Raw genomic sequence first — 13311 nt, 5'->3', positions numbered from 1 at the left:
GTCATGATCCCAGGGTCCTGGGATCGAGCCCCGCATCGGGCTCCCTGCTCAGCGGGGAGCCTGCTTCTCCCTCTGCCCCTCCCCCTGCTTGTGTGCTCTCTCTCGCTCTCTGACAAATAAATAAAGTCTTAAGAGAGAGAGAGAGGAGAAAAGACTAGACATCCTGGATTTGGGCTAAATATTGAGTGTTATCTCTTTGCCAGATGCTGTGCTGACTCTTTACATTCATTATCTCCTGTGGTTTTCACAGTGACCCTAGGGAATGTGTAGCTAGGTTATTCTTCATTTTGCAGATGAGCAAACTGACGCTTGAGAGGTATGGTTGCATGGCTGATGAGTAGCAGAGCTGGAGTTTGAATATGGCTATACCACTGAATGTCTGTGTGCTCCACTGCCTTTATCCCCCTCCACCCCCCAAGGTATATCTACTTATACCAGCAGCATCTGTTGAAAACACTTTCCTCATTGAATTGCTATGGTACTTTTGTCAAAAATCAATTGGCCAGATATTGTGTGGGTCCGTTTTTGGACTCTCTCTTCTGTTCTATTGATCTGTACATCTCTCCGACAGTAGCACATGCTTGAATTACTGTAGCTTTATAATAAGTCTGGAAACAAGGTAACAGCCTTCCAACTTTGCTCCTTTTATTTTATTTTATTTATTTATTTTTAAAGATTTTATTTATTTGACGGAGACACAGGGAACACAAGCAGGGGGAGTGGGAGAAGGAGAAGCAGGCTTCCTGCTGAGCAGGGAGCCCAGTGCGGGGCTTGATCCCAAGACCCTGGGGTTATGACCTGAGCCGAAGGCAGACACTTAACAACTGAGCCACCCAGGCACCCCAACTTTGCTCTTTTTAAAAATTGCTTTGACTGTTGTAGGTTAGTCTTTTGCAGATCTGTAAATTTTAGGATTATGTTGTCAGTTTCTATAAAAAGGTCTGCTGAGATTTTTGTTTGGGATTGGCTGCTGTGAGACTTTTTAAAAAGGGAATTAGTGAGGCGTGGCTCTCATTTCATATAGACATTGAGGGACGTTCCCCTCAAGTGTGTGGCTGCAAGCTGGAGGTTGCTAACTTAAGTCTCAAGGTGAGGCATGTAGGGAAAAGGAGTGGATGAGCCAGGAATGAGTAAGTGGTAGCTGATCTCAGGGCATGGTGGAGGAATAGTAGGGCGCAGTGAGGTCTTGGGCAAATGATGCCTCAAGCCCTGTGCAGGGGGACAGCTGCTTCTCAGTTCCACGCATTGTTGCCTTGCAAGAATGTACATTTGGTGTTGCTTGATCTTTCTGTCAAGAGAAGTTGGAAATCCAGGTTTTTATACAGTCTTCTGATTCAAAATGGAAGTGTAAAGTATTGAGTGGGTCAGTATCATGTGGGTCAAACAGAACTCTCTAAACATGGCCCCTGACCTGCCAACCTGTGACCTCTGCCTTTGGCTACTCATTCTTCGGTGCCCATTTTCATCCTCAGGAAGCATGACGGCGTTGAAGACAGTCTCTAAAGTTCTTTCTAGCTCATCGATTCTAGATTTCAAAAGAGGAATATATCAAAGTTACTCAGGGGTTTAGGAGGAAGCTGAGAATATCAGCAATAATGATGATACTTTGAGAAGTTGTGCAGAGCTTTCCATTTTACACCCCACTGTCATATCTGTTCTCTCTTTTAATCCTTATGTTGTCTTTGTGAAGTAGACGGCAGAATAATTTCCCCAACCGCGTGGGAGCTTCAAGGCACACAGTCAGGTCTTCCAGTTCTGAATGCAGTCCTCTTTTCCCCATAACTAGCAGTCTGTGAAGACTCTAGAACAGGCACTTTGGGAGGGAGAGCAGGTATGGGAGGTTGTGGGAGGGCGGGCCTTAGGCTCAGGTGAAGGCAGGTGTCTAGCTAGATTTAGAACTTAGCTTGGTTGAAGTGTCAAGGCTTTTGGGTACAAGTTGAAGCCTTTGTGGGAACTCTCTGAAGGCAGGAACCTTGGCATGTATTCATCTTAGCAAGACAGTGCCTGGCACGGTACCTAACACACACAGTTAAAAGTTTCTGTATAAGTGAATAAATGGATGGATTGATGGAAGAAGGAATCAAAGGCTTGAGATCAAGGGGGCCCGGAATTTTGTCTAGAGAATTTCAAGGACGGAGAGTCAAATGCTTCTGGTAAATGCTTTGAGAATGTTAAGATCAAAAGCTGAGACTTTATTGTTATAATTCAGCTGATAGATGGAAAAGGCTATGTCCTCCTCATATTTGACTCTTGGATCTGGGTTCTGATGAATAGATTATAGCTGCCTCCCAGTGCAGTGTGTTTGGGAAATCAAATACTGTGGGTACAAGGAAGTTAAGGCCGCCAGGGGGTTTTGTATGCCTTTAAAACTTCCAGCCAGATGTAGGCTCTTATCTTTTGGAGATGCATATTGAAATATGGAATGATACAATGTCTGGATTTCTTTCAGTGGGGTGCCATGGGTAGTCAGGGGGTAAGGCTGAGTCAAGACTGGACATAAGATCATCGTGGAAGCTGGAAGCTATTAGATGGGGTTTCATTGTATTCATCTTTATTTTGTATATATTTGAAATTTTTCATAATAAATATAAAGACTGAACAAAATCAGAGAGCTTCATAGGCCCAGCAATGCTTTTGATCAACCAAATTTCATTTTTCTCTGAGCTTGTAAATACTATGATCATTGAGAGAGAAATGGGGGGGGGGTGCCTGGGTGGCTCATTCGGTTAAGCCTCTGCCTTTGGCTCAGGTCATGATCCTGGGGTCCTGGGATCGAGCCCCATGTTGGGCTCCCTGCTCATTGGGGGTCTGCTTCTCCCTCTCTCTCTGTCCCTCCTCCCTGCTTGTGTTCTTTCTCTCAAATAAATAAATAAATAAATCCTAAAAAAGAGAGAGAGAGAGAAATGGAGCAAAGAAAAGGACTATGGCAGATATAAGAATGTGTGTGTGTGTTTAAGAGAGGGAAGGGGTGGGTAGAGGGAGAGGGAGAGAGAGAGTCTTAAGCAGGCTCCATGCCCAGTGTGGAGATGATCTCACAACCCTGAGATTATAACCTGAGCCCAAATCAGGAGTCAAATATTTAACCAACTGAGGCACCCAGGTACCCAAGAATGTGGGTTTTGAGGTGGCCATAGCTTGGCCTCCTCTAGCTGTGTGACCTTGGGCAAATGTTGAGCTTCCTTAAGTCTGGGTCTCTAGGTCTGTAAAAGCAGGATGATATGGCGTCCCTTGGTGGTTGTGGAGAGGGTTAGAGATGAATTGGGTAAAGCACCTGAGGACAGCATCTGGCTCATCTTAGGGGCTTCTATCTGGTAGCTTTTTATTATTATTAGACAAAAGATCTAATAATGAAAGCCTTCAGGGTTCCCATTGCCTCTTTCTTCCCCACGTGAATTATAAGTGCCAAGGATTATGTAACCATAGAGGTAATTTATTGTTTTAGAAACAGAACTCTTAAAGACCAAATTGGACCGCTTTGGGGTTTATAAGAACTGTAACCAGTTTACTGCGTTTTGAAAAATGAAGCAAGGAAGAACTTCCAGAAGAAAGGCATATGAAAGCAGTGGGATGCCATTTGATACCTGTTGAGTTGGCCTCCTCCTTTGCCCCAATTAAGGATGATATTCAGTGTTAGTGAGCTTTCTTGTGAAACTGTTTTCTCATACATACTTCATATACCCGCTGGGACCGCATTTTGACATTATGTGTTGAGAGCCGTCGAAAGACCCAGGCGCAGAGACTCAGGAATCACTCTTTGGAATGTGTTCTTAGGAAATATAGCCATTAAAGATGATGAATATCCTAGGAAAGAGTTCAGATGTAAGCACGCGGGATCGTACCTGAGTTATGACTCCTGCCATGCTGGTATTACATACGCGTGTAAGCGGAGACTGGACAGGAGAAGGGAGAACGGTTAATGTGTTAGAGGCCTGGAGAATGGCTTAGTTTTCCTTTAAGAGACTCTTTTATTGCTGTTAGAGGTTGGGCCTGCCTACACACACACAAAGACCTTGCAAAGACCTCACTATCACTGCGCATGGGACATTTGGAACATGGGTAGATTCTTTCCAAAAATAGACTAGTCAAAAATCAAAAGGCACTGGAACCCTGAAGGTTTTAGGTAGAAAAGAAACCGAAACCAAGACTTTCACTCTTGAACCTTTCTGCTACAAAATACCCGTACTTCAATGCTTCCCTCAGATCTTTGCTGTCATCTCTCAACCGTCTTGAAATCTCTTTGTTTCCAGGTCCAATTTCAGAAGCTTCAGCAGCTGCGCCTCACACAGTACCATGGCGGGTCCTTACCGAACGTGAGCCAGCTGCGGAGCAGCGCGGCGGAGTTCCAGGTACCTCCAGATACTTCCTTCCTCCAGTCTGAATCGGGTGTAATAAGATAGGCAGCGATTGTCTTTAGAAAGATTGGATCTTGAAGGATAAACTGGGCGGAGATACAGTTCAGTGTCTTCCGGGAAGCCCGTCATTCTTTTTCCTAGTTTCTGTAGCCTGCCGTAGCATTATCTCATGGGCTGGCTAAGGCAGCCCTGTCCAAGAGAAATATACCGTGAGCCACATATGTAATCCAGACTTCTCTAGTAGCCACATCAAAGGCAAAGAAACAGGTGCAATTAATTTTATTATTATTTAAATAAATTATTATTTAACCCGGTAAATCCAAAATATTATCATTTCAATATATAATCAGTATAACAAACACAAATGAGATATTTCACATTCTTTTTAAAGTTTGGACTAAGTCTGGAATCTAGTGCATATTGTACGCATACAGCACGTCTCCGTTGAGACTAGCCATATTTTACTACCTTCATGTGGTTGGTTTCTACCATATTGGACAGTGCAGATCTAAGGCCCAGATAGGTGGTCTCTTGCATTTACATTAGTGCAGTGTCATACGGTGCCTCAATCATTCATATCATTGAAGAACTTTTTTTTTTTTTTAAGATTTTATTTATTTATTTGAGAGAGAGAGAGTGAGAGAGAGAGCCCAAGAGGGGGTAGGGTCAGAGGGAGAAGCAGACTCCCTGCTGAGCAGGGAGCCCGATGTGGGACTCGATCCCAGGACTCTGGGATCATGACCTGAGCCGAAGGCAGTCGCTTAGCCAACTGAGCCATCCAGGCGCCCCCATATCATTGAAGAACTTTGTTCAAAATAATGTGGAATCAATATTTCAGACAATGATATAGGATACTGTTGTTAAGATCCGAAGTAGACATCCTAGTCTGAAAAATTAGGAGCCTGTCATAGTTCTAATTAAACAATTTAAGATTTGGTGTTGAAGTTGGGAACTTTAAGACAAGGTGTAGGTTAATTTATTTGGATGCCTGTCCATTTTAAAAGCACTATCTTCTTTCTTTGCTGTAAAAGCTGGGTGTACTTGTTTGATGATGGTCCTATAAGGCAAAAGTATTATTTAAAATAGAGACTTCCGTTTGAGAGTGCTAACAGGGGCTCTTAAATATAACGGTTATTAGAAAAAGCACAATGTGAACACACTTGTACCCTGTTATACTGGATGTTATATTTCCTACATTGACGTTGGAATCTCACTATGCTGCTGCCTATATCAGAGGCCTGCCTCGGTAGACCAGATGATCTTCTGCGTTGGCCTATTGGATCATTCAGTATCCAGATAAAGCAGGTCTCTGCTTTATGCTGGATTTCATGCTTCTGAAATCAGAGCACTGCCAAGGTGTGCTGTGTTTGAGATCCTGATTTTGTGGTACTTGATAGTCAACTTTAGAGGAATATAGATAGAACTTACTATCCTGCCCCTGTCCTGTTGCAGCGGGAGGTGGGATGAACTAACAGCCCTTGGCCTTCCCAGGATTCTTTCTTTGAGTATGTTTTTTTTTTTAATTTTTTTTTTAAGATTTTATTTATTTATTTGAGAGAGAGAGAGCATCAACGGGAGGAGAGGAAGAGAGAGAGGGAGAAGCAGACTCCCCACTGAGCAGGGAGCTGGATGCAGAACTCAATCCCAGGACCCTGAGATCATGACCTGAGCCGAATGCAGATGCTTAACCGACTGAGCCACTCAGGCATCCCTGAATATTTTTTATTTTTATTTTTTTGCTTTGAAACAATCACAAACTTACAGAAAAGTTGGAAGTTCAGGATAAATAACTTTTTTTTCTCCTTGAGAAAATAAGTTGCTAACCTAATGCTCTTTCAGCCCCAAACATTTCACTGTGTATTTTCCTACAAGCAAGGACATTGTCCCTTATAACCCAAACAGAGCCATCAAAATCATAAAATTAATAGTGGAATGTTATTACCATCTGATCCACGGGTCCCATTCATGTGTGGTTTCACCATGTGTCCCATTACTGTCCTCTGCAGCAAAAGGATCCAGTTCAGAATCACCTGTATTTATTGTCCTTAGTCTCCTTCAGTCTAGAACAGTTTTTCAGCCTTTTATTTTTGACATTAAAGAAATTATTTCTGACTTTTATGACCTTAGCCACTTTTGAAGAGCACCAGTCGGGTATTTTGTAGAATATCCCTCAGTTGGGGTTTGTCTGATGCTTCTTCATGATTTGAGTCAGATTTGTGTCTTTGACAGGAATAGTAGAGAAATGATGCTGTTATTGTGTCCCCTTAAGTGGATGATTTTCTTTTGTCCTATTACTACTGGTGTTCACTTTTATCAGTTAAGGTGGTGTTTGTCAGGCCTCTTCATGTTAAAGTTTCTCTTCCCCTTTGTAGTTAACAAATATTTTGTGAGGAGATACTTCATCCTGATCCTCTTCAAACTTGCATACATCCGTTTATTTATTTCTGTATATCTGATTTTGTGGCTTCTTATTTTATTCAGTGGGTTATAATCCAGAACTATTAGTTTGATTTTGATGCTCACATTATCTCTGATTAGGCCAGTGGGAGCCTTCTTCTTGGGATTCTTGACAAACTGAGAAAAAAAGGGAATCCCAGGAACATAGTTTTTTTTTTTTTTTTTTTTTTAAGTAAACTTTTTTCAGGTGCAATTTACAATACAATCGACCTTTCTTTTTAAAGATTTACTTATTTATTTATTGAGAGAGAGGGGGAGAGAGAGAGCGCGCGCGCATGTGCGAGCAGGGGGAGGGGTGGAGGGAGAGAGAATCTCCAGCAGAGACTCCCTGTGGAGCGTGGAGCCTGACACAGGGCTCGATCCCAGGACCCCGAGACCGTGACCTGAGCTGAAACCAAGAGTCGGATGGTTAACTGACTGAGCCACCCAGGTGCCCCTCAACTGACCTTTCTTAGGCATATAATTCTATGTTGTATAATCACCGCCATAGCCAAGATACAGAACAGTTCTGTCACCCACCAGCCAGAAGTTCCTACAGGTCCCTTAGTGATCTGCCTCCACCCCCCACCCCCAGCCTCTGGAAACCACTGGTCTGCAGTTCTGCCTATTCCAGTGTGTCCTGTAAAGGGAATCAAAGGTGTGTAATCTTTGGAGTTCTTCTTTCACTTAGTATGTTGCATTAGAGATGCATCCCTCTTGGTGCACATGTTAGTTTCCTAGGGCTGCCCTAACAAAGTACCATAAACTGGGTGGCTTCAAACAGCAGAAATTGATCCTCTTGCAGTTCCGAGGCTGAAAGGCTGAGATCGAGGTGTCAGTAGGACCGTGCTGTCTGGAGGCTTTAGGGAAGAATACTTCCTTGCCGGGCGCCTGGGTGGCTCAGTCGTTAAGCATCTGCCTTCAGCTCAGGTCATGGTCCCAGGGTCCTGGGATCGAGCCCCGCATCGGGCTCCCTGCTCCGTGGGAAGCCTGCTTCTCCCTCTCCCACTCCCCCTGCTTGTGTTCCCTCTCTCACTGTATCTCTCACTGTCAAATAAATAAAGTCTTTAAAAAAAAAAAAAAAGAATCCTTCCTTGCCTCTTCCTAGCTTCTGTTGGTTGTTGCCAGTCCTTTGCGCCCCTGGGCTTATAGCTCCCTCCCTCCAGCCTCTGCCTCCATTCTGTAGGACCTTCTCTCGTGTGTGTGTGTGTGTGTGTGTGTGTGTGTGTGTGTGTGTGTGTCTCTCTCTCTCTAAAGCTCCTTCCCGCTTGTCTTTTAAAGCCACCACTCATTGGATCAAGGGCCCACTCTAATCTACTACGACCTCATCTTAAGTTAATTACCTCTGTCAAGATTCTGTTTCTTTATTTATTTGAGACAGAATGAGAGAGAGAGAGAGCACATGAGAGGGGGGAGGGTCAGAGGGAGAAGCAGGCTCCCTGCCGAGCAGGGAGCCCAATGCGGGACTCAATCCAGGGACTCCAGGATCATGACCTGAGCCGAAGGCAGTTGCTTAACCAACTGAGCCACCCAGGCGCCCAAGAATCTGTTTCTAAATAAGATCACATTCACAGGTACTGGGGGCTAGGATTTGAGCATATCTTTTCAGGGGAACATGATTCAACTCACTGCATTGCATTTGTCTGTAGTTCATTCTTTTTTATTGCTCAGTAATATTCCATTGTATGGGGGTACTGTAATTTCTCTGTCCATTCATCAGTTGATGGACATTTGGATCATTTCCAGGCTTCGGCAACTGCGAATAAAGATACTCCCATATAGTTTTTTTTTTTTTTAAGATTTTATTTATTTATTTGAGAGACAGAGACACAGGGAGAGAGGGAACACAAGCAGGGGGAGTGGGAGAGGGAGAAGCAGGCTTCCCGAGGAGCAGGGAGCCTGATGTGGGGCTCGATCCCAGGAACCCTGGGATCATGACCTGAGCTGAAGGCAGATGCTTTTTTTTCTTTTTTTTTTTTAAGATTTTATTTATTTACTTGAGATAGAGAAACAGAGAGCGAGAGAGGGAGGCAGAAGCAGGCTCCTCTCTGAGCAGGGAGCCCGACGCGGGGCTCGATCCCAGGACCCTGGGATCATGACCTGAGCCGAAGGCAGACGCTTAATGACTGAGCCTCCCAGGCGCCCACATACAGTTTTTATGTAAATACTTAGTAGAGAAATGGCTGGATCATATGGCAAGTGTACCTTCATAAGAAACTGCCAAGCTGTTTTACAATGTGTCTGTACTGTTTCACGTTCCCACCAGCAGTATAGAGAGTTGCAGTGATTCTATACTGCTCTCCAGTATTTCAGGGTGGTTTTTTCTTAACACAACATAATATTTACCATCTTAACCATTTTTTTTTTTTAAGATTTATTTATTTGAGAGAGCGAGAATGAGAGAGAGTACATGAGAGGGGGGAGGGTCAGAGGGAGAAGCAGACTCCCCGCCGAGCAGGGAGCCCGATGCGGGACTCGATCCCGGAACTCCAGGATCATGACCTGAGCCGAAGGCAGTCGCTTAACCAACTGAGCCACCCAGGCGCCCCCATCTTAACCATTTTTAAGTGTATGGTTCAGTGCTGTTAAGTATATTCACATTGTGCAACTTTTTCATCTTACAAAACTGACACTCGGTACCCATTGGACAACAACCGATTCCCCCTTCCCCCGTGGCCCCACGACCACAGTCGTACTTTCTGGCTCTATGGCTTTGACTGCTCTAGGTACTTCATGCAAGTGGAATCCTACAGGATTGTCTTCTTGTGACTGGCTCATTTCACTTAACATGGTGTCCTCAAGGCTCACCCATATTACGGAGTGTGGCAAGATTTCCTTTTTATTTAAGGCAGAGCGTATTCCATTGTATATAGAGACCACATTTTGTTTGTCCTTTCACCCGTTATGGACACCCGGTCACTTCCACCTCCTGGCTATTGTGAATAATGCCGCTATGAACGTGGGTGTGAAGATATCTCCTAGAGATCCAGCTCTCCGTTCTTTTGGGGTGTATGCTCAGAAGTGGCATTGCTGGGTCATCCGGTAATTCTATTTTAAGTATTCCGAGTAACAGCCGTACTGTTTTCCGTTGCGTCTGCACCGATTTCCACCTCCCACCAGCCGGGCACGAGGGCACCAGTGTGTCCACATCCTCTCCAGCACCTGTCACTTTCTGTGTGTCTCTGTTGGTTTAATAGTAGTCGTCCTGACAGATGTGAGGCGGTGCTATCTCAGTTTAAAAGATTTTTGTTATTCTAGTGCATGTGTAGTGCTATCTTATTATGTTTTAATTGGCATTTTCCTAATGACTAATGATGTTGAACATCCTCTTGTGTGATTATTTGCCACCCTGATCTCTTCTTTGGTGAGATGTCTGTTCAGAGCTTTTGTCCAGTTTTTAAATAAGTTGTTCATTTTCCTGTTATGTTGTGAGGGTTCTTCATATTTTTTTGGATGCCATTTCTTTTTTTTTTTTCTTCTTCTTTTTTCTTAGAGAGTGAGCATGCATGTGCATGAGCGGCGCTGTGGTTGTGGGGGAGGGGCAGAGGGAGAGGGAGAGAGAACCTTCTGCAGGCTCCACCACGGAGCCCGAGGCAGGGCTAGATCTCCTGACCCTGAGATCACGAAATCTGAGCTAAAATCAAGAGTCGGGCGCCCAGTGGACTGAGCCACCCAGGTGCCCCAGATGCCATTTCTTTATCAGATATGTATTTTGCAAGGTATTTTTTCCCTGTCTGTGGCTTATCTTCTCATTTTCTCAACAAAGTCTTGAAGAGCAGATGTTTTTACTTTCAATGAAGTTCATCAATTTTGTTGTTTTATGATTTGTGCCTTTCATGTCTTATTTAAGACTTATTTGCTTAACTCAAGGTCACAAAGATGTTTTTCCTGTGTGTTTTTTGGGAAGTTTTATAGTTTTAGGTTGTACACTTAGATAATTTCAAGTTACTTTTTTTTTTTTATGTAGTGCAACATATGGATTGAGGACCACTCTCTTTGCATATGGAAGTTGAATTGTGCCAGCACCATATGTGAGAAGACTTTTCTTGCCTATTGAATTGCCTTCTCACATTTGTTCAAAGTCATTTGACCATGTATGCGTGGGTCTGTTTCTGGATTCCATCTTCTGTTCCACTGATCTCCATGTCTCTCATTTTGTTAATACCACACTTTTTATCTATCTGCCTATTTATTTATTTATTTTTTTTTTAAAGATTTTATTTATTTTTTTGAGACAGAGAGAATGAGAGACAGAGAGCATGAGAGGGAGGAGGGTCAGAGGGAGAAGCAGACTCCCTGTCGAGCAGGGAGCCCGAGGCGGGACTCGATCCCGGGACTCCAGGATCATGACCTGAGCCGAAGGCAGTCGCTTAACCAACTGAGCCACCCAGGCGCCCTGCCTATTTATTTTTTAAAGATTTTATTTTTGAGCAATCTCTACGCCCAACGTGGGGCTTGAACCCACAGCCCCGAGATCAAGAGTTGCATGCTCTTCTGACTGAGCCAGCCAGGTGCCCCTAATACCACACGTTTTTAAGAAGTATAATTGATGGGGTGCCTGGGTGGCTCAGTTGGTTGAGCGACTGCCTTCAGCTCAGGTCATGATCTTGGAGTCCCGGGATCGAGTCCCGCATCGGGCTCCCTGCTCGGCGGGGAGTCTGCTTCTCCCTCTGACCCTCCCCCCTCTCATGTGCTCTCTCTCTCTCTCTCATTCTCTCTCTCAAATAAATAAATAAAATCTTTAAAAAAAAAAAAGAAGTATAATTGACATATAGCAGTATATTAGTTTCAGGCATGGAATATAATGATCCGATATTTGTATGTATTACAAAGTGATCACCACAATAAGACTAGTTAATGTCTGTCACCATACAGTTACCAAAAAATTTTTTTTCTTGTAATGAGAAATTTTTAAGATTTACTCTCTTAGCAACCTTCAAATAGGCAATACAGTGTATTAAGTATAGTCACCATGCTGTACATTATATTCTCATGACTTATTTATTTTATACCTAGAAATTTGTGCCTCTTAACCCCCGTACCCGTTTCATCTGCCCCCCCCTTTAAGATTCCATATGTAAGTGAGATCCTACTAATACCAAACTATCTTGAGTGTTGTACCTTTACAGGAAGGCTTGGAATCAGGTAGTGAGAGTCTTCCAACTTTGTTCTTTTTTAAAGTTGTGTGGCTTACTTCAGTTGCTTTACTTATCCATACAATTGTAGAATCAGCTTGTTGATTTCTACGAAGAAAGCCTGCTGCGATTTTAGGTGGGGTTACGTGGAATCCGTAGATCAGGTTGGGGAGAATTGACATCTCGATGATAATGAGTCTCCCAATCCATAAACGTGGTACAGAAGCACAGATTGTGATTCAAGTGAAGTTGCTTATGATTACTTATTTAAACACAGTCCTCTTCCTCTTATGTTTATAGATCACTTCGGAGTTTACCAAATGTTTTCACATCCTGTTATTTTACTGCTCTTTACTACAACATTAGTTTGGTAACCCCAGTACTGTTTGAATATTGGTTAAAGATCAATTTTCTGTCCTAATGGAGGATCTCAAAGCACATTCTTCTCCTCTCACCCATTGGGCACTTGTACAGAGAACAGAGACTTATCAGATGAGTAAGCCAAAGCAGGCTTTTCAGTCTGCCTTCTGCTAATCCTCAGTGAGGGGTGGGTCATCAGTCAGGGGTGGCTAGGGTTACAGCCCTCCAATCTCTAGGCAGGGCCCAGCATGTGTCCAATGAAGGCAGAGAGAGGAAATGGCATTATCTTCTTTGAAAGCTAGGGCTGTGTCTTGGGGGGGGGGGACATGGGGGAGAGTTGACTGTTCTGCAGCGTGTCCCAGCCTGCCTGAGAGCTAAGGCACCTGTTTGTGGTGTGGCAGCTACAGAGAGAGGGACAGACGGCTTCTCTCTGTGAAGGACTATTTGGGTGTAGTTATAACCCTTCAGAGCCTCCATGCAACCTACCTTGTCCTTTTGAATTCTATCACTAAATCTAATCGCACTTTTTATATTTCTGATTACTACATTTAAAAAAAATTGCATCATCTTGTTTATAACTGAGGGTTTATAAGTTCTAACTGATTTAGGGAACAGTCTGGTAGCTAAAGGGAGAAAGCCGTGTTGCACAGCAGTAAAAGTGGGGAGGGCCAGGTCCAGGCCAGTGATTTTCTTGAGGCCTGCTGCCAACGTGAGAGCGTATAATGAGGCCCAGAGTTTGCACAGTAAGTATGTGAGAAAACCAGAACTTAAAAATCAAGTCTGGCTCCTAGTTCAATTTTTATGGTTTTCTCTTCAAATTTTTATAAGATTCTTTTTTTTTTTTTTTAAAGATTTTATTTATTTATTTGAGAGAGAGAGAATGAGAGAAAGAGAACACATGAGAGGGGATAGGGTCAGAGGACGAAGCAGACTCCCTGCCGAGCAGGGAGCCCGATGCGGGACTCGATCCAGGGACTCCAGGATCATGACCTGAGCCGAAGGCAGTCGCTTAACCAACTGAGCCACCC

General features: G+C 43.7%; 1 protein-coding gene and 1 long non-coding RNA gene across 7 annotated transcripts in view; both read left to right on the top strand.

The window, feature by feature from the left end:
* Positions 1-13311, top strand: part of CRTC3 (CREB regulated transcription coactivator 3) — a 99242-nt gene that overhangs the window by 5849 nt on the left and 80082 nt on the right. For 5 of the 6 annotated variants that reach the window (XM_081831719.1, XM_081831715.1, XM_081831714.1 and 2 more), the window contains exon 2: positions 4248-4346. The exons of the other annotated variant lie outside the window; for it this stretch is intronic. In XM_081831719.1, the coding sequence (XP_081687845.1) occupies positions 4248-4346 (99 nt within the window). The remainder of the gene's footprint in view (positions 1-4247; positions 4347-13311) is intronic. 6 annotated transcript variants of the gene reach the window in all.
* LOC145723601 (uncharacterized) lies at positions 7814-8582 on the top strand. The gene is made up of 2 exons (XR_014148824.1): positions 7814-8015; positions 8046-8582. It is a non-coding gene; the product is annotated as an uncharacterized LOC145723601 (long non-coding RNA).

The sequence above is a fragment of the Leptonychotes weddellii genome, chromosome 9 (assembly GCF_054177405.1).
Source record: "Leptonychotes weddellii isolate Sample4059 chromosome 9, ASM5417740v2, whole genome shotgun sequence".
Classification (NCBI taxonomy): domain Eukaryota; kingdom Metazoa; phylum Chordata; class Mammalia; order Carnivora; family Phocidae; genus Leptonychotes; species Leptonychotes weddellii.
This window is presented reverse-complemented; position numbering and strand designations above follow the sequence as displayed.